The sequence below is a fragment of the Delphinus delphis genome, chromosome 9 (assembly GCF_949987515.2).
Source record: "Delphinus delphis chromosome 9, mDelDel1.2, whole genome shotgun sequence".
NCBI classification, from domain to species: Eukaryota; Metazoa; Chordata; class Mammalia; order Artiodactyla; family Delphinidae; genus Delphinus; species Delphinus delphis.
Window position 1 is genome coordinate 69,863,555 of NC_082691.1, and position 23,748 is coordinate 69,887,302.

A 23,748-nucleotide genomic window follows, 5' to 3' on the forward strand; every position below is an offset into this window, starting at 1 on the left:
GTCAATTTCCTGGTCTCCATAATTGTCCTGTGGTTGTGCATAATGTTAAAATTAGGGGGATATAAGATGAGTAAGGTCTGAGGAGCTAATGTATAACATGGTGATGATAGTTAATAACACTGTATTATATAATGAACTTGGCTAAGAGAGTAAATGTTCTCACCGTAAATAGGTGATGGACATGTTAATTAACTTGATGGAGGGAATTCTTTCACAATGTATACATATATCAATTCATCCCAGTGTACACTTTAAATATATTACAATTTTGTCAATTTTACCTTAATAAAACAGAAAAAAAATTAGGGGTATATGGGAAAACTCTATACTATTTTTACAACCTTTCTTTAAGTCATTTCAAAGTGAAAAGTTAAAACACTTTTAAATGTGATTATTTGAAACTTTATTATGAAGGAACCTCTGTCCCAATGGATGGTAATTGATATATCATTATAAAATAGTGCTACTTATGCTAAGTCTATGGCAGTAAGGCCATCACACAGGTTAATGAAAAGTCGATTCCAAGGTATAGAAAATCCACCTTAATCACCACTATTAGTTTGCAAATCCACTAAGACAGTATGATGTCACCTACTTACACTCTAACACTGAGGACTTGATGACAGCAAATAATGTTTTGTGCGACCAGTAACGTTATCAAACAAATACACCGTTTGATTTAACATTACTGAATAATGTGCTTAAACAGTAGCCCCACTGCTACCAACAGAAAGAAAGTGACAGGAAAAGGAAGAGATGCAAAGAAGCGTATTCCAATATGCACACTTCCCCCACCCAGACCTTCGTTGGTTTAGGAAACAGGCCTTGGTCAATAAGCTCTGAATGAAATTTCTTACGATAGAAGTCTGCTCTGCTACATCCTGTGTTCCTGTAACATGAATTAGCTCATAGGCAACTGGTGAGAAAGAATGGAGAAAGAATTTTCAGTATAAAGCAGAAGCTGCACTGGTTCACATCTGATTTTCTTCCCAGATCATTAATGTTTTGCCTCATTAATAATAACAGCTGAAGGCTAAGTACACTAAAGGCAGCAAAGTAAGAAGGAATCAGTATTATACATTCAACCTTTCTCCTAGAAGTGCTTAAAGCAAGGTTAACCGGGATCTTTGTTTTCATTAAAAAATAAAGTTATAAATAAATAAATAAAACAAAGTAACACAAAACAATGAGCTGAGCATACATCTCTGGGATCAGTACATTTTGTACAAAGCTTGCAATCTTTCCTCTACTTGCAACTTCTGGTAATAATGCCCCTGGCCCTTGTAAATATAGATAGCCTCAACCCTTCCTTATATAGTCTTCCATCAAGCTACCTTCACCTTTTTTAAGTAAAATCCGACATTTACTGCAGTGTTTATTTATTAGAAAGTTCATATGTCTTTTAAATGGTGCTATTGGAATTGTTGTTATTTTCATTAGTGCTCTGGTTACAAACATGCATAAGCCCTAGTAACTTAAGTATGAATTTACGAACTGCGTTTTCCAGAAATGCATATATAATATTATCATAGAAATGCTGCATTTCCACATACTCTGAATACATAAAATGCTGTCCGACGATAACTTAAAATATAAACTGTCAAACTACCTTGTTTCCAAAGATTACTTATATATCAATAAAATGTGTTATTAATACCAATATTATATTTATTATATTTTATATTTAGCCATAAATTCAAAATTTAGTCATGCATTTCCGTATTAGTCACACATTTCTTACATAGATAGGATATTCTAATGTAAGGACATGTGTCTAGAAAGCATTTTTGTTCTAAAACTAAAAAGATACTTTAAACAGTGTCTTTTACTATATTACATCATGCTAAAGAAGATTTTAGTATAAGACTTTTGGTTCATAAAAAGAAAGCAACAATTACTGCTTAATGATTATTTGTTATTAAATAACATGATACCAATCACTAAGCATTCTTATATGTAAGTAGTTCCTGCTAGTAACAAGCATTATGAAAGAAAATTTGTGTTATTTGTACATGACAGAGATATAGCACAATTAACTCATTAAAAATACAGTTCAACCTAAGTAGCTACAATTCAGTATATCAACCTTAATTTGAATACACTATTTCTGAAATTAATTTATATAATAAATATCAATTACTTTAATATTTACATAAATGAATAGTGTTCTCTTTTTTACATAGTCTATGATATGCTAGGGTACTGTTATGGACCCATGCAACCCTGAATTTTAAGGAGCCTTTTTTTTTTCCCAACTACCTATTCAAATTCACTTGGTTAGAGATAGTATGTTTCTCAGAGAAAAAAGTTACTGCACTATTGTGTGCTTATAGTGTGACCTCTTTCACTTGGGTGGGTATCCTCTCCACCACTAAGCGAGGATGTAACCTTGTCAAACCAAAGGCAAAAGAATAATGAGTGCACGACAGGCTAACCCAGCATGGAAAGGTTGTTAAGGAGGTTGCAGAAACAGTTCCCTGAATGACAAAATAAAAGTATACTCCAAAGAGTAGGTTAATATTAAAGAAAGCACTCAAGAACATGAGAAGCATTTAATTCCCATCCTCGGATGGCTGCCATACAAAACGTCACTCAAATTTATTTCATTAGTTACTTACCAGATTTACTTAATGTGTTTTCAAATCTTGGTAGAACAGGTTTGACTAAGACACATTTAGAAAATATCTACTTCCACAAAGTACTAGTCAAAGGTAAGTATGAACCAGTAGATAACGTTTTGCTTTTACCAATTATAAATTATCACCCAACAAAAAACAATCATTCCAATTCAAGAATCAGAACTATAAGTTGGAAGTCTTCACCAAACAGGAGGATTTTTACTATCACTAAACAAGTAACAGTAATTGCTACATTAATTGCCACCCCAAAGCACTAACTGGCATAACAGGGAATCATATTAAAACATTTTTATAAGTAGCTGAAACCAGCAGAAATTAGGCAAGTTATGTTGCAGTCTTCTCAATGTAAATTTACTTTTAAAATAAACAAACAAATCTCAAGCATGTACTAGGACTATCATTGTGTCAGTTATGTACATTTTGACATTCCTTTTCTACACTATGAAATTTTTGTTCTGGACCAGTCTTAATACTTTAACAGAGAAACAGTGCCACCTTTTGGTCCCATACAAAAGCCTCCAGTCTACTAGTCTTCCAAACTTCCTTTTTTCAGTTAAATTACCGATATATATAAATGCCACTGAATTTCATGTCACAATTATCATCGTCTAGAAATATTTTGTAGCTACACAAGCTAATAAACCATGAGAGTAACTTAACAGTTGCTTCCAAAATGTGGAATTTCAAAATTACCCAAATACCAAGTTCATGTACTCTAGATCATCAATATAATAATTTCTAATCAACATTTCATTAAACACGTTCTACCAAATCCAGGTATGTCAGTCAACTGATATATTTTAAGTATAAAAGAAAAATCCTTTCTTATAGCACTGTTACATTTCAAAATTGATTTTGAAAAATGCATTATATCAATATTTTAAATGGACCTATTAATTTAATAATTGACAATATGGTATAAACAGTGAATTACTAGTTAAATCAGATAATTATAAATAATCTTATATATGAATATGGTATGTTTCTGATTTACTCACACTAATGACACAATGTCACCACGTTGTACTTCAAAATTCCTCACTTTCCAGTGGTTCAAAAGCACCACATCAGATGACTGGCTCCCCCCAGGATTCAAAGAAGGCTAAAAAATAAGATGAAAGAGACACATCTATCATTTGTATTTTTCATTCTTCATGGTTCCTTGCACTTCATAGCTGTAGTGCAGTGCAATAAAACATTTCTAATATGGTAGCTTTCAACAAATTGCTGTTCTAAAATAACTGCAAATGATGAGTTTTCAAAAAGGCTCGTTGCGATTCTTCACAGAGAACCAGAAAAAAAAAAATACATTACCAATACTTATTTGAAAGGAAAACGTGCTAGATATTCAAATCTTTACTAAACTCCAAAAAAGAGCATGGAAACCTGTAAGAGGAATTAAAAGGAAAAAGTGAATCAAACCTCCCAACAAAATATTCGGATAGGATCTAATTCCACAGTAAGTACACATTACCGTTCCATCTGGAGAAAAGAAGAAATAATCTCAAATCAACCAGGAAAACACCCATATGAAGAAGTAAAGGGACCAGAAGAAACGAGTGATGGGATAATCTTGGAAAATATGGGAATTTGCCAATCTGACCTCTCTTTTCTCCAGAGAGCATGCAACAAGGGTCCTGGCTCCAGTTTAAGCCTAATAAGTAACCTTCACCTTAGGATTCAGACAAGTCTAGATGTGCCTAAGGACTGACGGGGCAAAAACTGAGAAACATTTCATGTAAGAATTCATCTGAAGGTCAGGAATCATCTAGGCATAAAAAACTGACTGAGGAGCCATAAAGCCAACATACCTGTCACCTGGACAGGGGTGCAGAAAAAGCCAATGGATATCAAGTCTGAAACCTGAGGGTGGACAAAAGAATGAGAAAAAGTAGGAAAGCTTTATCACCATTGACCCTCCAGGGTCTCTGAGAACGTCATAGGGGAAACAGCAATTTCTGCGGTGGTGGGAAAGGTACCAAACCACAGCTGAGGCGCTCCACCTTCACAGATGGTGGCCGCAAGAGGAGACACAGCCACAGCAACCAGGGCAGGAGCGAGGAAAACAGTGCATGCCAGACAACAGCCCATCCCTGGAGCAGTAGTGACATACTCTTTTTTAAAGATTCCTGGTATTACCTGTAGGTTCTACAAAGCAGATGTGGGCAAAGCTGTGGAAATTTTGCATGGGGGCTATTATCATGATCTTATTTTTGACTCCCCAGATTTTTTGTGGCCAAAAAATATTGGTTATCCTTGGGGGTCTCAAACCCTTCTACAGCTTCTGCAACTCCTTTATGTGATAATGCCTAAATATCTCTAACTTTAGTTTTGAATTCCCTGCTAATCATCACTTGACTATCTGACATAAAATTCAACATGATTAAATGGAATTTGTCATCATTTCCTACCAAAACAATTTTCTTCCTTATTTTCTTACATCCTTATTTACCATTTTCCCAGTCAACCAACTTAAAATCTTAATTATCTTTTTACTTCATATCCAACCAGTCACCAAGCTAAAGGGATTTTCTTTTCATAATATCTTTCACTTATGGCCCATCTTGTCTCCTCTCTACCATCATATTTCAAGCACCAGTCATCATACAACTTCATGCACCTATACTAGTCAGTCTCTCACCTCCAATTCAAAAGTGCATGATTCTATTTCTTTATAACTATAAAATCTTAAGTTACTTAACTTTATTATACTCCAATTTCCTTACTAGTAAAATGGTGATATTTAGTAACTATTCTCTAATTAATAATTAAATAATAATAATAGCCAATATTTGCCGAGTACTTACCACGTGCAAGACATCGTTCTAAGGGCTTTACAAATATTAACTTATTCGGTGAGATCATGCATTTAAAGTGCTTAGAATAGTTCTTAGCCCATAGTTAAGCTCTCAATAACTTCTATTATTGATATTACTAAATCACAACTTTAATTAGAGGTAGTTTTGTACGCTTTCCCCAGGTTCCTCCTCTGGCTCTATCCCTAATAAGGAACAGAGCTGATATGGCAGGATAAATCCAAGGGGCTTTGTTGGGCCATGGTGCTAGGGTATGGAGCTTTTGCCATCACACAGTAGGGTTAAGCTGAAAGTCACGCTTCCATAGGGGTTTATTCTTTCTCACCCATATTTCCCATTCATATTCTCTATTTCTTCCTCTCCCTCTCTGTCTTTGAGTTCTGTATCTTGCAAGTCCTTTCCCCTTATTTCTTTGTATTTCTCTTCCTACATAATTGCTGTGGCAAAGGCGGCCTGGGGGAGACCACCTGCACATAAAGAGAAAATCTCCTTTCTACTGCACTTGCTCTGGGTCCATTTCTTTTCCTTGCCATCAGAGTAGTGAAGAACAAAAGTTATTTAATTATTTCCAACTGCTCTTCCTTAGTGTCTTTTATTGTTTTTCAAAAGTTTGTGATTACAACTCTTAATAAGAAAGATATTTTACACTTTACCCAATACACACATGCACGAATACACACATCTGAACAAAATGCCACAAAATAATAATTACCTTTACTTCATACACCCTGATATTTTCTTTGTCTCTTAATCCATATTTTTAAAATTCTGTCTATAGCCAACCATATTAATTTCCCATCCACTATTATTGATTTGCAACCTACAAATCAGTTGTAGCCCACAGTGCTAACATCATAGCTTTAGATGATTCTTCTTTAACCATTATCCCATGAAAGCTGCTTTCTTCTGGAATTCTACCATCAGTTCTTTCATCTCTGCTTTATATTATTTCCTTAGAAAAGATCATCAATATTCTCAGTTGCAAATACCACCCATATACCTATGACTGTTAAAAGTGAAGTCCCAAATCACTTCCTCCTCTATACTCAATACATAGCACTGCATACTACAACACTTCGCATACTGTGATGTCAGTTTTATTAACCTGTCTCCACATCTAAACAGGAAGCACTTTATCCATTATTGTGACCCCTAGTTAAATTTATACCCTACCCCCCAACTGCATTTCTGAAATTCTAGAACATAATTCTAACTGGTTGCTGGGCATCAAATTTGATCAAGCCATTCCCCTACTTAAAATCCTTCACTAGCTTCCTGACACAACCAACATGACTGTCTTCAACATAAAAATCAAGAGACATATGATCTGCAGGACCCTACCAATCCCCACTTACATAGTTCCTACAAGTTAACACTAAACCACAAGCAGTGCTCCCTATACACAGGTTAGTTCCTCACACTCCCAAGGCATCATCTAAGCAAAATTCCTGCCTGAAATGTTTCCCCCTCTTTCCCTCTTCCCACAATCTGTTTAACTCATACTTCAAAACAACACTTAAGGGCCCCGCCCCGTCGCCACGTTGTTCCCTCGGTGCTGGACGGGAGCCACTGCAGTTGGACCCGGGCAGTGCCGCCGACGCCTCCTGCGCGCCGGGTCCTCGACCTTCTCTCTTTCCTCTCTGCACCCGGACAGGCTGGCCCGGAGCTCCCGGGCTTCCTCCGTGTGGCCGCGAGAAACTCCCTGCACTCCTATAATGACCCTGGCACAGTGGTGAACGGCTTTTCCTGCGGTCCGTGCCCAAGTGGATCTTTCCCGACAGCCCTAGGGATAATGATGATATCTGAACTGAACAATTAAGGGTTCTGAAATCAGAGATGTTGAGATTAAAAATGGCAGGAAAATCACTGCTTTTTAAAGTAATTCTCCTTGGAGATGGTGGAGTTGGAAAGAGTTCTCTAATGAACAGATATGTGTCTAATAAGTTGGATACCCAGCTCTTCTATACAATAGGTGTGGAATTTTTAAATAAAGATTTGGAGGTGGATGGACATTTTGTTACCATACAGATTTGGGACACGGCCGGTCAAGAGTGATTCAGAAGCCTGAGGACGCCATTTTACAGAAGTTCTGACTGTTGCCTGCATACTTTTAGCGTTGATGATTCTCAAAGCTTCCAGAACTTGAGAAACTGGAAGAAAAAATTCATATATTATGCGGATGTGACAAAGCCCGAAAGCTTTCCTTTTGTGATTTTGGGTAACAAGGTTGACATCAGCGAGCGGCAGGTGTCTGCAGAAGAAGCTCAAGCCTGGTGCAGGGACAACAGCGATCATCCTTACTTTGAAACAAGTGCAAAAGATGCCACGAATGTCACAGCGGCCTTTGAGGAAGCAGTTCGAAGAGTGCTTGCTACCGAGTATAGGTCAGATCACTTGATTCAGACAGACACAATTAGTCTGCACTGAAAGCCCAAGCCCAGCTCATCTTCCTGTTGAAGTTAGAGAGGTTGCCCGTGAGATCTAACCAGCTCATACACTTGCACAGATAAGCACAGGGTGGAGACGAGAATTAGTGTTTGCAGGGATGGATCATGTACTCATAAAATTAAACTAACCATATTACTGCCTTGTTAGTGAGCGGGAGAAGGGACACATCCACTCACAGAAGACTCTATTTACTCAGTAATGGCACCTTACATTTATAAGTTGTAATGGTTGTCTAATAATGTTTAATTTAAATATGTATGTTACAGAGCTAATAAATGAGATGACCAAGACTTTTATAATTAAAACAAAACACTTGAGTGTTCTAGAAGTTACTGTTTTTTCCCTGGGAAAATGGAGAACTACTTTTTCTATGTGTATATTTTTATATAATTAGCATTCTGTTCCTGGTTCAGGGAAAACATGTCCTAAAGCAATAATGTTAGATATTAAAGATTAAAATCCAGAAAAAAAAAAAAAACTTGAATTCCATGAGTCAATCTCATAGGAATTCTTTCCTATCACTCCTTATCTCTCCTCCCCATTCCCATCTTCAGTCTCCATTAGGTGATCAAAACTCCCAAGTTCCCCATCAAAACCTGTGACTGCTGCTATCATAGCAGTTTTAAGCACATATTATAATTATTGGATTCTCTCTCTCCAAGAGTCCATAAGTATTTTGAGAATAGATTATTTCTTATGTCTGTGTTCTTGCTACGTGGGCAAGTAAGGATGTTAATAAATTTTAGTGGAAAGAATTTTTTAAAAATCAATTAATGAAATTTCCAAAGACTCCCCAAATCAACATGCCCAAAACAGAGACCATATTCCATCCTAGCCCCAGAATATACTTCTATACTCTCCTCCTTAGTTAACAGTATCACCACTCACCTTATCCCCCATACTAGAAAACTACTGAGTCCTTCTCAACTTCTCTCTCCGAGTCACCTATCACCAGACTTTCCCTCTTCCCAGAATGCCTTTTCCCTACTTGGAAAAATTCTGTTTATCTTTCAAAGCCCAGCTCAGATGATAGTGACTTCTCTGTGAAGCCTTAAAACAAAACACAACAAAACTTGAAGTTCCCTTGCAGAAATTAGGAAATTACATCCTGGTGCTCCATGGTTAGGGACCGAATAATCCCTATAGACTCAAATCTTGACACTTGCATTCATCTTTCCCTTACAGAATCAATCATCTACCAACTTTTCTAATGTTAATTGTTAGAACCAAAAGGTAATGCATTGTAAACAAAAGATTTATGTAGGGGAAAAAAAACCCAGAAGGAAGCACGTCTAATTTCAAGAAGTAAAATATTAGAATCATTAGTCAACACCTGGAAGACCTTGTTTGATTTTTACAAAGGAAACAATAGTTTTCTTTTACCTTTCCTCTCCTCCACAAGGCTAAATTAATCATTCCCCCACCTGTGCTCCCTTAGCAATTTAGGTAAACTTCAGGGATAGCTCTTAAAACCTTATTACAGGTATCAGCCTATACATATGACTCTTTCACTGTAAGTTTCTCAGTTGCAGGAACCATACTTTATTCATTTTTGTATCCCCAATCCCAGAACAGTGGCTGGAAAATAGTATTTCTATGCTTTGAAGTTTAAAAGATTAAAGGTGTTTGAAAGCATATTTAACTAAGATGTTTCCCAAGCAATGTACGTTATCTAAACAATGTATACATCTCTTGGACTTCCCTGGTGGCACAGTGGTTAAGAATCTGCCTGCCAATGCAGAGAACACGGGTTCGAGCCCTGGTCTGAGAAGATCCCACATGCCTCAGAGCAACTAAGCCCGTGCGCCACAACTACTGAGCCTGCGCTCTGGAGTCCGTGCTCTGCAACAAAGAAGCCACTGCAATGAGAAGCCCGCACACCACAATGAAGAGTAGCCCCTGCTCGCCGCAACTAGAGAAAGCCCACGTGCAGCAACAAAGACCCAACGCAGCCAAAAATTAATTAATTAATTTTTAAAAAATAAACAATGTATACATCTTCCAAGAAAATATACTCTGGATGAGTAAGTTCAGTAAGAAATTTTTTGTGTTGCATCAAGTAGGCAATTTAAGCATTAGGAATAAAGTTGGACAGTGCTTTATTAGTAGCCATAATAAGATAATGCTAATCAAAACAGAATAAAATTTTCTTTACAATTCAATTATAAATGTAAATAACACTTATGAATATGAATAACACTTTTCATAAAGAGAAACTTTCTGTAATTGGGAAACTGTTCCTATAGCACTATAAAAACCATAGTTGTTTGTACTTCAATTAAAATTTTTTAAAAAAATAAGTACACTTTACTCCTGAGTTTTCTAAAACAACTTTTCAGAAGAAAAATAATGCACTAACTTCAAAATGAAAATTTTATATAAGAAATGAAGAAAACTTCATTTGGATGATGCAATTTTAGAAAAATTAGTAAACCATGTTATTTCTTGGAAATTTTACAACTTGTTTTTCCCTGTGGAAGGGCAGTTTGCTTCAGACAGAGAAAGCAATCTTTTCAAACCAAAGGTATACACATGAAATCTAAATTAAAAGTCATAAACTTTGGAAACCCAATGTAACCAAAGAGTCCATATTTTCTTGTCATGTTGTTAATATTTTAAATCCTAGATTCCCAGAGATTACATCAAAATTATAACCAACTGAAAATAACAATGTTTTCTGAAGTAAGAAACCTCAGAGAATATTTAATCTAGGAGTTTTTTTTTTTGTTTCAATTGAAGTATAGTTGATTTACAATGTTGTGTTAGTTTCTGGTATATGGCAAATTGGGTCAGTTATATATTTTTTTTAGAGTATTTTCCATATATATAAAACTGAATGTATTCTTACTGAATATAGTTCCCTGTGCTATACAGTAGGAGCTTATTGTTTATCTATTTTGCATGTAGTAGTTTGTATCTGCTAATCCCAAACTCCTAATTTATCCCTCCCCGCCCCTTCCCCTTTGGTAACCATAAGTTTGTTTTCTATGTCTGTGAGTCTGTTTCTATTTTGTATATAAGTTCATTTGTATCATATTTTAGAGTCCACATACGTGATATTATATGATATTTGTCTTTCTCTTTCTGACTTACTTCACTTAGTATGATAATCTCTAGGTCCATCCATGTTGCTGCAAATGACATTATTTCATTCTTTTTTTATGACTAATATTTCTTTGTGTGTATGTGTGCGCACACGCACACGCACGTCTGTGTGTGTGTATATATATATATATCTCTCACATCTTCTTTATCCATTCATCTGTTGATGGACATTTAGGTTGCTTCCATGTCTTGGCTATTGTAAATAGTGCTACTATAAACATTGGGGTGCATGTATCTTTTCAAATTAGAGTTTTCTCCAAATATCTGCCCAGCAGTGGGAGTGCTGGATCACACAGCAACTCTATTTTTAATCTTTTAAGGAACCTCCATACTGTTTTCCATGGTGGCTGCACCAATTTACGTTCCCACCAACAAGGTAGGAGGGTTCCCTTTCCTCCACAACCTGTCCAATCTAGGAGTTTCTACCTGTATCTCAAAATGTGTGACTGTGTCAGATGTTCCTGCTTGCAGTCAAAGAGATTTCCAGCAGCAAGGGGGAAAACACTGCTAGTCATTGGGATTACCCATAAAGAAGAAAATAAACCCAAAAGCAGCTCTGCCCTTCTTTACTTCAGTGATTTACATTCTCACACAATCAATTCCTTAGCTTCTACTGTGGAGCACTAGGATTAAAAATCAAACAGCTTAGATAAGTCTTTTGGACTTGTACACACTGTTGTATTTAAAACAGATAACCAACAAGGACCTACTATATAGCACAGGGAACGCTGCACAATGTTCTGTAACAACCTAAATGGGAAAAGAATTTGAAAAAAATAGACACATGTTTATGTATAACTGAAAAAAAGAAAGAAAAGAAAAAAAAAAATCAAACAACTTAGATAAGTCTTTTGGATAGCCCTTGCTCTAAAGACAGAAAACTATGTTCAAAACTGGGCTCCACTTGCTTACTAGCCAGATTACCTGAAACAAACTATTTAACGTTTCTAAACCTGATTTCCACATCTATAAAGTGGGGAATTGCAGTACCACCCACCTCATAGGGTTCTCATATGAGAATTAAATCAGAGGATCCAGGAAACATTCTTAACAGTGCATGATACCAGTCAACAAATAAGATGATAATGATGACTACAGCAACAACAGGACAAAGGGAAACAAAATCAAGTACAACATCCTTTCCATAAGATTCAAGATAAGATTAAGCCTTTGCTTATTGCCCTGAATGTTTTTCCTTTCAAAAACTGGCATACCTTTTTTTATTGCTCTTCACTTTATTGTGCTTCACAGATATTTTGTTTTTACAAATTGAAGGTTTGTTTCAACCCTGCATCAAGGGTCTATCAGCTCTATTTTTCCAACAATATATACTCACTTCGTGTCTCTGTGTCACATTTTGGTAATCCTAGCAATATTTCAAATTTTTCATTTATGATACTTGTTATGGTGACCTGTGGTCAGTAATCTTTGATGTTGTTATTATAATTGTTTTGGGGCACCACAAACTGTGTCCATATAAAACAGCAAATTTAATCGATAAATGTTGTGTGTGTTCTGACTGCTCCACCGACTGGTCATTCCCCCCACTCCGGCCTTCCCATTCCCTGAGACACAACAATATTGAAATTAGGTCAGTCAATACCCCTACAATAAGTGTTCAAGTGAAAGGAAGAGTTATAGGTATCTCACTTTAAATCAAAAGCTAGAAATTAAAACCATGAAACTCAGATTGGGACTTGAACCCACATTCTTTTAACTGAGATCACACACCTGGTCTTAGGACTTACTGAACTTCAGGTTCTTGATGTCTCATGGCAGAAACAATTCAGTGAGAGACAAAGTGATAGGTAAAAAGTGGATTTATTTAGAGAGAAACACACTCCATAGACAGAGTGTGGGCCATCACAGAAGGCGAGAGAGGCACCAGGGTATGGGGTTGTCAGTTTTCATAGGGGCAGGTAATTTCATAGGCTAATGAGTGGGAGAAGTATTCCAGTTATTTGGGGGAAGGGGCAGAGATTTCCAGGATTGGGCCACTGCACACTTTTTGATCTTTGATGGTCAGCCTCAGAACTGTTATGGAGCTGGTGGGTGTGTGTATTTAGCATATGCTAATGTATTACAATGAGCATATAATGAGATTCAAGGTCCACTGGAAGTCAAATCTTCCACCATCTTGGACCTATTTGGTTCTAATCAGTTTACATCGTGTCTTCGGGCTATGTCATTCTTTTAAAGGTTGTGCCCTGCCCCCTTTCCGCCTGTTTCAAAATGATTAAGCTTAGTGACTAAAGGACGTGGAAAGCCAAGAAAAGCTGAAAGCTAGGCCTCTTAGGTCAGTTAGCCAAATTGTGACTGCAAAGGAAAAGTTATTGATAGAAAGTAAAAGTGCTACTCTAGTGAACACACAAATGATAAGAAAGTGAAACAGCCTTATTGCTGATATGGAGGAAGTTTTAGTGGTCTAGAGCGAAGATCAAACAAGCCACAACATTCCCTTCAGCCAAAGCCAAATCCAGAGCAAGGTCTTAACTCTCTTCAATTCTGTGAAGGCTGAGAGAGGTGAAGAAGCTGCAGAAGAAAAGTCTGAAGCTAGCGGAGGTTGGTTCATGAAGTTTAAGGAAGGAAGCCATCTCCATAACATCAAAGTGCAAAGTGAAGCAGCAAGTGCTGATGTAGAAGCTGCACAAATTATCTAGAAGATCTAGCTAAGATAATTTATGAAGGTGGCTACACTAAACAACAGATTTTCAATGTAGATGAAAGAGCCTTATACTAGAAGATGCCATCCAGAACTTTCATAGCTAGAGAGAAGTCCATGCCTGGCTTCAAAACTTCAAAGGACAGGGTGAGTCTCTTGTTAGGGGCTAATGCAGCTGGTAACTTTAAGCTGAAGCCAGTGCTCAATTACCATTCTGAAAATCACAGGGCCTTCAAGAATTATGCTAAATCTACTCTGCCTGTGCTCTGTAAATGGAACAACAAAGTCTGAATTACAGCACATCTCTTTACAACATGGTTTACTGAATTTTTTTTTTTTTTTTTTTTTTTTTGCGGTATGCGGGCCTCTCACTGTTGTGGCCTCTCCCGTTGTGGAGCACAGGCTCTGGAGGCGCAGGCTCAGTGGCCATGGCTCACGGGCCCAGCCGCTCCGTGGCATGTGGGATCTTCCCAGACCAGGGCATGAACCCGTGTCCCCTGCATTGGCAGGCAGACTCTCAACCACGGCGCCACCAGGGAAGCCTGGTTTACTGAATATTTTAAGGTCTGTGGAGACTTACTGCTCAGAAAAAATATTCCTTTCAAAATATTACTGCTTATTGACAATGCATTTGGTCATCGAAGAACTCTGATGGATGTATAAGACTAATGTTGTTTTCATGCCTGCTAACACAACATCCATTCTGTAGCCCATGGATCAAGGAGGAATTTCAACTTTCAACTTTCAACTTTTTTTTTTGTCTACTATTTCTACTATTGATAAAGAAACATACATGCTGTGGGGAAAAAAAAATTGCTAGAGTCACCCCAACTTTCAGCAACCACAACCCTGATAAATCAGCAGCAACAACAATGAGGCACAACCCTACACGAGCAAAAAGATTATGACTCACTAAAAGCTCAAAAGCTGGTTAGCAATTTTTAGCAATAAAGTATTGTTTAATTAAGATATGTTCATTGTTATTTTTAGACATAATGCTATTGCACTTAATAGACTACAGAATAATGTAAACATAACTTTTAAATGCACTGGGAAACGAACAACAACAAAAAAAGTCATGTGACTTGCTTTATTGTGCTATTCACTTTATTGCGGTGGTCTGGAACCAAGCTTGCAATACTTCTGAGGTACGCCTGAACTAAACTGGAAGTCCTCAGGCTGAAATTTTTACCACCACCCCCCCCACCGACTACTAAATTCTTGGTGCATTGTTTCATTTCAGCTAAGCAAATAAAGTAAGCATACTTCTATTTTGGATCTCAATTGTTCTGCCTCTAGGAAGTAATCCAGATGAAATTTCAATGTGCATAACTATTGAAAAATATCTTCTAGAAAACCATGATGCCTGGGCTTCCCTGGTGGCGCAGTGGTTAAGAATACGCCTGCCAATGCAGGGGATACAGGTTCGAGCCCTGGTCTGGGAAGATCCCACAGGCCGCGGAGCAACTAAGCCCGTGCGCCACAACTACTGAGCCTACACTCTGGAGCCCACAAGCCACAACTACTGAAGCCCGTGTGCCTAGAGCCCATGCTCCACAACAAGAGAAGCCACTGCAATGAGAAGCCCGTGCACCACAAAGAAGAGTAGCCCTTGCTCGCTGCAACTAGAGAAAGCCTGTGTGCAGCAACAAATACCCAACGCAGTGAAAAATAAATAAAAATTTTTTAAAAACCCGAAACATTATACCCATTATGTTTTTAAGTTTCATTTTTAAAACATACATACATATATAAATAAAGGTACACGGTAAAAAAAAAATCTTAAATTAGCTCTGGTTGATGAGATTATAATTTTCTTTTTCTATCTTTTTTTTTGGGAAAACTTTAAGTTACATTAAAAAGAGGTTATATGCTTTGCTCTGAGTACTATATCATTCACTCTAAGAAAGACAATATAAGTCAGCAGATTTCAACAGATGTTAATAAATTATGTTAAACCTTGAAATGGCAGATATCAAACCTGCTTCTGAAACAAATATAACACAGGAGTTGAGCTTTAACGTTCTCTCTGATCAATCTGACGGATTTTTATTTCTCCTAAGAACAAATATTATTGTCAAGGTATCCTAAATTCTCAGCTTGTGTCTAAGTTCAAATCATATGACAGTTTGGGGGAAATATATGTCTTGATTTAGGAAAATATAACTCCCCTAGAGAATTTAACAGAGACATGATAGATTTCTCACCTTTTAAGATTTAGCCACAGCCAAATAATAAATGATATTATTATGGTTTTGATTTTTTCTACAAATTTCTTATTCATTTATTCTCTCATTCACTTTTTAATTAAAACAAAAGAAGTCCACAGCCACAATTCACTACCTATAGTCTACCAATAAAGCCCGGTTTTAACCTCACATCTTTGGGAGCAGTACTGTCAATCTTTTCAGACCTATAACGAGCACTACCCACCCTGACTATATTCAATCTAAAATGTTTAAATAGTATTTTGTGCTTTTCAATAAGACAGTCCCCAGTGGCAGCCACAGGAACCAACAGCAGCCCCCAGACTTCTTTGGAAGAACCATTATTTCAGAGAACTGATTGGTGGGGTGAGGTGCGGCAGAGCGGGACTGTTAAAGTAAGAGAAGAAACTGAAATAATACTTCATTGTAAACTTTCTAACATTGTAGCACTAGCCAGCAAGCAATGAGGTACATGTAAAATAAGTATATTCTGATTACAGAACAATTATTATTATTACATGCCATACTTTTGAAAAAACATGCATAAAATTGTGTAAAATGTCATCTTCCTTCTCTTGCTATTCAGGTGTCTTATTGTTTGCATGGCTTCTAGAGTTCTCAGACTTGTCTTACAAGGTATGCATAATAAAATGGACTATACCGTACCCAAGTCTGTATGAAGCTTTAAGTTGGAAGTGGAGCATTCTTTCCAGGTAAAGGGTACTTATCACCCATAGCCCTGAATACTTGACCCCCTACAATGACCATCCATCTAATTCAAAAATTATTCAAACTTTTGACCTCAGGGCCCTTAACCTGGCAAGATGATTAAAACCTAGACTCACACACACATACTCAGTTACACTTGAGTGCTAAAGGGAAGAAATTCATATCATAAAGCATCTCAGGAAATGTATACTTATTCAGTCCTAGTTACATATGACACTTTATTAATAAGTTTAGAATAATGGGCTCCTCACACTTGCACCAGCTTCCACAGGCCCCCACAGAAGCATGTGGCAATACCAGGAAGTCCCCATTAGAAACCTTCCCGCTTCACAGAATCACTTTAGAGCTCTGGCCTAGACCAGTCACTCCACCTTGACCAGATAATCCTGGCAGCCTCTCTCTGCTCACACATGTAGACTTTGGACAGGTTTCACATGAGCTGGAACAGAGATATATTTTTATATGCCCAACTTAAAAGACAACAAAGGACGCCTTTGTTAAGGAAGTGAAGTTATAAAAATTAATTCACGCTTTCTTTTACTCATTCATTCCTTCATTGCTGAAAAACTCCTGAATTCCAATTCTGCTAGGCATTGTGCTAGGCAATGGGATTCCTCACCCTTGAAAATCCAAATATGATTCGAATCACATTTTAGTCAGAGATTTAAGAGCCTTTTAAAAAATATTCACTTTAAATTGAGGTGAATATTTTCTCATCCTTTTGATATTTCTGCATGAAGTTTTATTCACTGAAAAATAATTTGTATTTCTGTAGATACTAAATTTCTTAACTTTTTTTTAAAAAGCCTTTAAAGCTGTATTAATAAAATTTTTAAATGGACATATACCATTTTAATTTAACTTGGAAGAATAATGAGTTGCTAATTTTTCATTCTTTAGATTATATTTTCTATGTGTATATAGGGACACATCAAAGTTTTACAGGCACTCTCATATATTGCTTGTACAAATAAAAATCTTTACAAACTATCTGAAAGGTAATTTGCCAAAATGTATCTAAAGTGGTCTTATCCTTAGGCCTGGAAATGTCATATTTAGAAACTTATCCTAAGGAAATAATCAAAAATATGTACAAGGATGCTCATATTATTTATGATAGGTGAATAACTGAGCCAACTTAAATACCAATAATAGAAAACTGATTAAAATAGTAATGGTTAAACCATATTATATATGGATACCAGAAGCCATTAAAAATCACACTGCAGAGAAATATTTAAGGATATTTGGATATGTCTGGCAAAATAAATTAGATGAAAATGTGATAAATGGAAAAAAACAAATTGGTGTGATCCAGCTTAGAAAGGGAAGGGAGGAAGGGAGAGAAGGAGGGAGGGAAGGAGGAAGGAAAACTGCAGAAAGGTATGAGAAGAACTTATAATGGTTTAGAAATGCAAACTTTTAGTCAAAAGTCTGGGCTTAAATCTGTGTAATCTTCAACAGATTAATCTCTCTGCTCCTGTTTCTTCATCTGTAAAATGGATTAGTAATAGTACCTTCATCATAGGATTTCCGGGGATATTAAACAAACTATTATATTTAAACTGAATACTAAACTATAATGCCTGAAACACACTGATCACTCAGTACTTTTTAACTACTAGTATTACACAATAACATCTTAAAGTAATTAATTCTGGAAGGTGATGTAAATTATTTTTATTTGTGTATTTTTCTATGTTGTCCAAGTTTTCTTCAATCAAAATGCAGTGCTTTAGAGAGAATGAAGCAATTAACTTTTTAAGGGAAAAAAAGCATCTGATTCTTTTTTTTAAATAGAGGAGTATCTAATTTTATTTATACTTTTTCACAATTTTATTTATTTATTTATTTTTGGCTGCATTGGGTCTTCATTGCTGCACACGGGCTTTCTCTAGTTGCAGCAAGCGGGGGCTACTCTTCGTTGTGGTGCACAGGCTTCTCATTGCGGTGGCTTCTCTTGTTGTGGAGCATGGGCTCTAGGTGCACGGGCTTCAGTATTTGTAGCATGCGGGCTCAGTAGTTGTGGTTCATGGGTAGAGCGCAGGCTCAGTAGTTGTGGTGCACGGGCTTAGTTGCTCCGCAGCATGTGGGATCTTCCTGGACCAGGGTTGAACCCGTGTCCTCTGCATTGGCAGGCAGATTCTTAACCACTGCGCCACCAGGGAAGCCCCAAGCATCTGATTCTTATATCTTTTTATTACAAATATTTTTGAAGTTTGCTTTCTTCTTAAGTTCCTTAGTGTTTAAGCATCCGCTTTATTCACATCACTGTAACTAGACTGCAAGTTTACAATCTGCAAACTTTCTGGTTCAATGCAATAATGCAATTACTACAAAACACTACCATTAAATATGTGTATGGTGTTTCCCTGCTAATAAAACATACTGAGACAGCTATTCAAATAATAGTTCTAATTAATCACAAAATGAGATAGATGATGTATAATTAATGAAATATTAAATTGATATAAATAAACATTTCTACATAGTAACAAGCAGACAGATTACTATATGTAATCTAAGCCAGCTACATATATACATCTATGTACTGACACCAAGATACATCTATATACTGATGAATCTTTAACGTCCTCATAAAACTGAATAAGGCCTTCTTATTCACTAGTACATCCTTCTCCATTGCCCAGAAGAAACCACATTTCCCTCTGATGTGCCCTCCTGACCCAAAAAGAAGTTCATAGTAAGATGTGTAGCAACAGAAAGAATTTGGTTCAACAAATAAAAAAAGGTTTTTAGGAGGCTGTTGGGATGATTTCCCCAGGTGTACATAACTCCAAAGAGGCCAAACTCCCAAGTAGGTGCAGTGCACAGCAATCTATTCACTTCACGTGTACAATATCTATAAACAAATCTGTGAAAATGAGACCATGGATTTTAAATCCTTCAGCTCTTCATTGCTGAACCTGATACTGCATCATATGAAAAAAAAAAAAAGCCCCCATTCTAGCAGTACAAGTGGGTATAAAGAGAAATTTTGGTCCATGGGACCTCTGAATTACATAAATCAAAGCTATTAGAATTCAAGGGATGGACTGTGAAGAAAACAATCTATTGAAAGGAATCAAAAAGCATTGTGGCAGATAAAAGGGACAAAAGCATACAATCCTTATATTACTCATCTACTGCTATAAAACAAACTACTTCAAAACTTAAAACAGTAATCAGCTGTTTGCTCTTGATCCTCTGCATTTAGGCCATGCTAAATGACTAACCAGGTGGTTAGTAAGCTAGTGTGACCTCAGATCATTCAGGCAACTGCAATCATAGAGATCCCAGATGTGTAAGCATCTAACAAACCTCTGTAGACATGTTCGCTATAATTCCACTGGCCAAAGGAAGTCATATGGCCAAGCCAAGAGTCAGGGTAGGACTCTACAAAAGAGCTTGAGAACCAAGAGGCATGGCTTATAGGAGTTGGGGGGAGGGGAGGGGATGTTAATGTAACAATCTATCAAAGTTCTGCCATCTGGACCCAATGAATCATATCCCTCCCACACGCAAACACATGCAACCCTTCCCAGGATTTCCAACATCTCCTCTGACTTTTGCAAAAGGATCAAATTTTATTACCTCATAATATGCATCAGCTCCAAGTATGGATGAGGGTACAACTTGAACGCAGCTCATCTTGAATCAGAAGTTTACGAAGCAAAAAGAAAAAACTGTCTGTCCCCCAAATATCCAACATACAATGGAAAGACAGGGGACAGGATAACTACAATAGATTTTAAAAGGGAATAGGAGAAACACAGAAGTCATTTATCCGTACAGGTCTAAAATCCAGCAGCAGATGTTGTCAGAGCCTCCTAACACAGGGACAGGAATATTCTTTTAATTAGGGCCCATTTCTGTTATCTGGAATGGTTTCCTAATCTATTCTTCTCCATGGCTCTTTGCTCTGCCGTCTGGGCTTTGGGGTTCTTTTTAAACAGAAATGCTCCTATTCATAGTAAATTGAGGCCAAGAGGCCTCTTTTTTAAACTGACCATCCCTTTTAGTATAAGCCAATTCTAATCTCTTAAAATTTTGTAGACTTCCTATGCATCTAACTGAGGTTCATTCTATTCCCCCTAAAACTATATCCATAAATCTTTCAAACTAGATCTTGCTCTAATTTGGAAGTGTTAGGTTGTTAGGGCACAAAACCCTTAAGATTCTTATCATCTTATCATCTCTTTCATCTAGATAAAAGGATCTACCTTAAATCTTTCTAAGATCTTAATAAAGAGTACTTGATATTTACTCCAGGCCACTTTTTACTTTTGCCTACCAGAGACTACTAAAGAAACGGTTTTATTTTCCAATACAGAAATTCCTGGACACCCTGTATTTCCTCTAATTTCTGCTTTAAGTTCATTTCTCTCTTCCCATACCTTATACAAAGCTATCAGAAGCCAGCTGACAATTTCAACATTCTGCCTGGATCCTTAAGCCAGACCCGCAAATTCAGTACATACATCTTCTGTATTCTAAATTCCTGTAAGTGACAGTTTTTAAAATTGTTTCAGAACCATAAAAATGCATCATCATCATTCCAATCTCCAATAACAGTTTCCTCACCACCTCTCCAAATTCCATTAACAGTTGTTTGTCATTTTTCCAGCCTCTGCCAACAATCCCGTTACCGTTTTTCTAGACCTCAACTGCAACCCAGTCCCAAAACCAATGCAACATATTTTAGGATTTTGTTATGGCATCACCTCACTAATAATACCAATTTTAGTTTCAGTCACCTATTGCTGCACGACAAACCATTCCAAAACTGTGCCTTAAAAGAATAACCATTTATTTGATCATGATGCTGCAATTTGGGCTCCACTCAGTGGGGGTAAATCCTCTGCTGCTTTCTCCTGTGGTCACTCATGTGGTTGTAACCATATGGGGCTCAAATGGGGCTGGAAGTCCTAGATGGCCCTAGTCATATGTCAGGTATTTACCTGGGGATTGTTGGCCAGAATGTCTCATTTGTCCTTCAATGTGCCCTCTAGCAGGACAGCCTGAGTTTCTTGCATGTTCCCAGTTCACAAGTGCTCACCATGTTTCCACTTGAATAACATCTGCTGATGCCCCATGGTTAAAGCAAGTCACATGGCCAGAGTCAATGTGGGGGGAACTATACAAATCAATGAGGGACTTATGATTCATTGAGAAGCTATTACTGTAAAAATCTACAAGTCTCCCACCCTAAGTGAATGTGCCATTCTCTCAGCTGACACTCTGTGCTTCCTATCGGTCATTTTAAAAACTACAGAAATAAAAGATGGTTTATATTGTAAAAAAGAAAGAGAGGAAGGAAGGAAGGAAGGAAGGAAGGAAAGGAGGGAGGGAGGAAGAAAATTAGCTGGTAAAACAAGTAAACTAAATAAAGCAAAAAAAATTAACATTCTTAAAATATCTTAAAAAATTAAAAAACATTCTTAAAGCTACAAAGTGCAGAACACACATTTTAAAGTTTTAGTAAAGTAGAAAGATAATATAAAAGTAAAATTAGGAAGAGGAAATAAAAACAAAGTTTATAAACTAGTAAGAAAATCTACAATGAAAATAATATAAATTGATAAAACAACTGGTATTGTTTTATTGAGATTGAGGTTCTAATTGAGATTAGAAACAAGAAAATAAGCTAAAAGTAGCACAGATATATGGTAAATAATTCAATAGACAAAAGGATGGGGAATAAAAAATATATTTTTAAAAAATACTAAGAGTTAGAATTCAAAAGCTTAACAAACCAAGGCAATCAGGATTTTTCAAGCAAAAGTTGTTCGCATTTTGGCAAATCCCCCAACAATCTGTCATACCCAAGAGCTGGGGCTCTCTGTAAAAAACCAGTTCTCAAACTTGAGCATTTACAGGCTTGTCACAATGCAGATTCCAAGATCCTAGCAGTGATTCTAATTTCATAGATCTGAAATAGGGCTCGGGTACACAGGTAGTGTTAATAAAAAAGGCCCAAGAACCACACTAACTGCAAAAGGGCTTTCTCAGACCATGTGCCTCCTTATCCTTTGTGTTGCATTTACTGCTTGAAGCCGTTATGACAAGTGCACATTTAAAATTTCAGAATCAACAGCTAACATGCTCCACTCCCTTAGTTATAGCTCAATTTGAGCAGCTTCACCCTTTCAATCCTCCCTCCAGCAATAAAGCAGCATTTTTCATATTACAGGTCATGACCAGTGAGTGAGTCGTAGAATCAATTTAATGGGTTGCGACCAGAATAGAAAATATCAGAGGGCATTGCACATAATGATGGTAATTACAGTTTAAGCACTGTTACATGAAACTTTTGTTTCAGTCGTGTGTCTGTGTGTACAATGAAAACCTATAATATGAGTCATGGGCAAAAAGGTTTGAAAATTTCTGCTATAAAGAATATGATGGATTCATCAGGGAGCTAAAAAGTTTTTCAGGTGCAAAGTGCAGAAACACCCTCAAATTTAAAGGAAAAAAATTTTAATGATGATAATTTCATTTTATCATATTGCTATAGGGTTTAATTATTCAGGCACTTTAATGCTTCAAAGAACAAATTTAATATGCAGTTATTCACCATCCCCTTGAACAGGTAGGTGAGAGAAATATGGTCCCTTTCTTTTAGAAGCTTACAAAGTAATTAGTATTAACCCATAGTTAAGATGACTAGATGACAATAAAAAAGAATTTATAATGATAAGTTAAATTTACAGGCCTGTAGGATTTCAAATAAGTGAACGATGGAATTAGGGAAAGTTGTGTAAAGAAGATAGGACTTGAGTTTACCCTTAAAGGAAGTGTAAGATAAAGAAAAAAAAGACAGGAAAAGGTACAGTATTAAGTCTTGTTGTATAGTCAAACTAGGCTAACTGCCTATAAAAAGAATCTCCAAAGCTCAGTCTATAATACAATAGTGAGTGGATTTACTACACGCACTATTGGGTATAGTACAATACACCCAGTACTACACCCAGTCATTGGGAAACCCAGGTTCTTTCTGTCTTGTAGATCCACCATCTCCTGTGGCCTCCAAGTCCTCAACTGGATCCTCTGCATTCAGCCAGCAGACAGAAGAGAGAGCATGGATTACAAAGAAGGCTTTTATGGGTCAGGCCTGGAAATGGCACCTCATTTTTATGGTC

The 23,748-nt window shown here is 36.8% G+C and overlaps 1 protein-coding gene and 1 pseudogene across 6 annotated transcripts in view; one reads left to right on the forward strand and one right to left on the reverse strand.

Moving 5' to 3' along the window:
* The window catches only part of IMMP2L (inner mitochondrial membrane peptidase subunit 2), a 906,926-nt gene that overhangs the window by 819,091 nt on the left and 64,087 nt on the right, over nucleotides 1-23,748 (reverse strand). For all 6 annotated transcript variants that reach the window (XR_011246624.1, XM_069541018.1, XM_060020737.2 and 3 more), the window contains one exon: nucleotides 3,638-3,741. Coding sequence is in view for 5 of the 6 variants with exons in the window: in XM_069541018.1 (XP_069397119.1) it covers nucleotides 3,638-3,741 (104 nt within the window). In the remaining variant the exon portion in view is untranslated. The remainder of the gene's footprint in view (nucleotides 1-3,637; nucleotides 3,742-23,748) is intronic.
* Nucleotides 7,307-7,912, forward strand: LOC132430700 (ras-related protein Rab-9A-like; annotated as a pseudogene).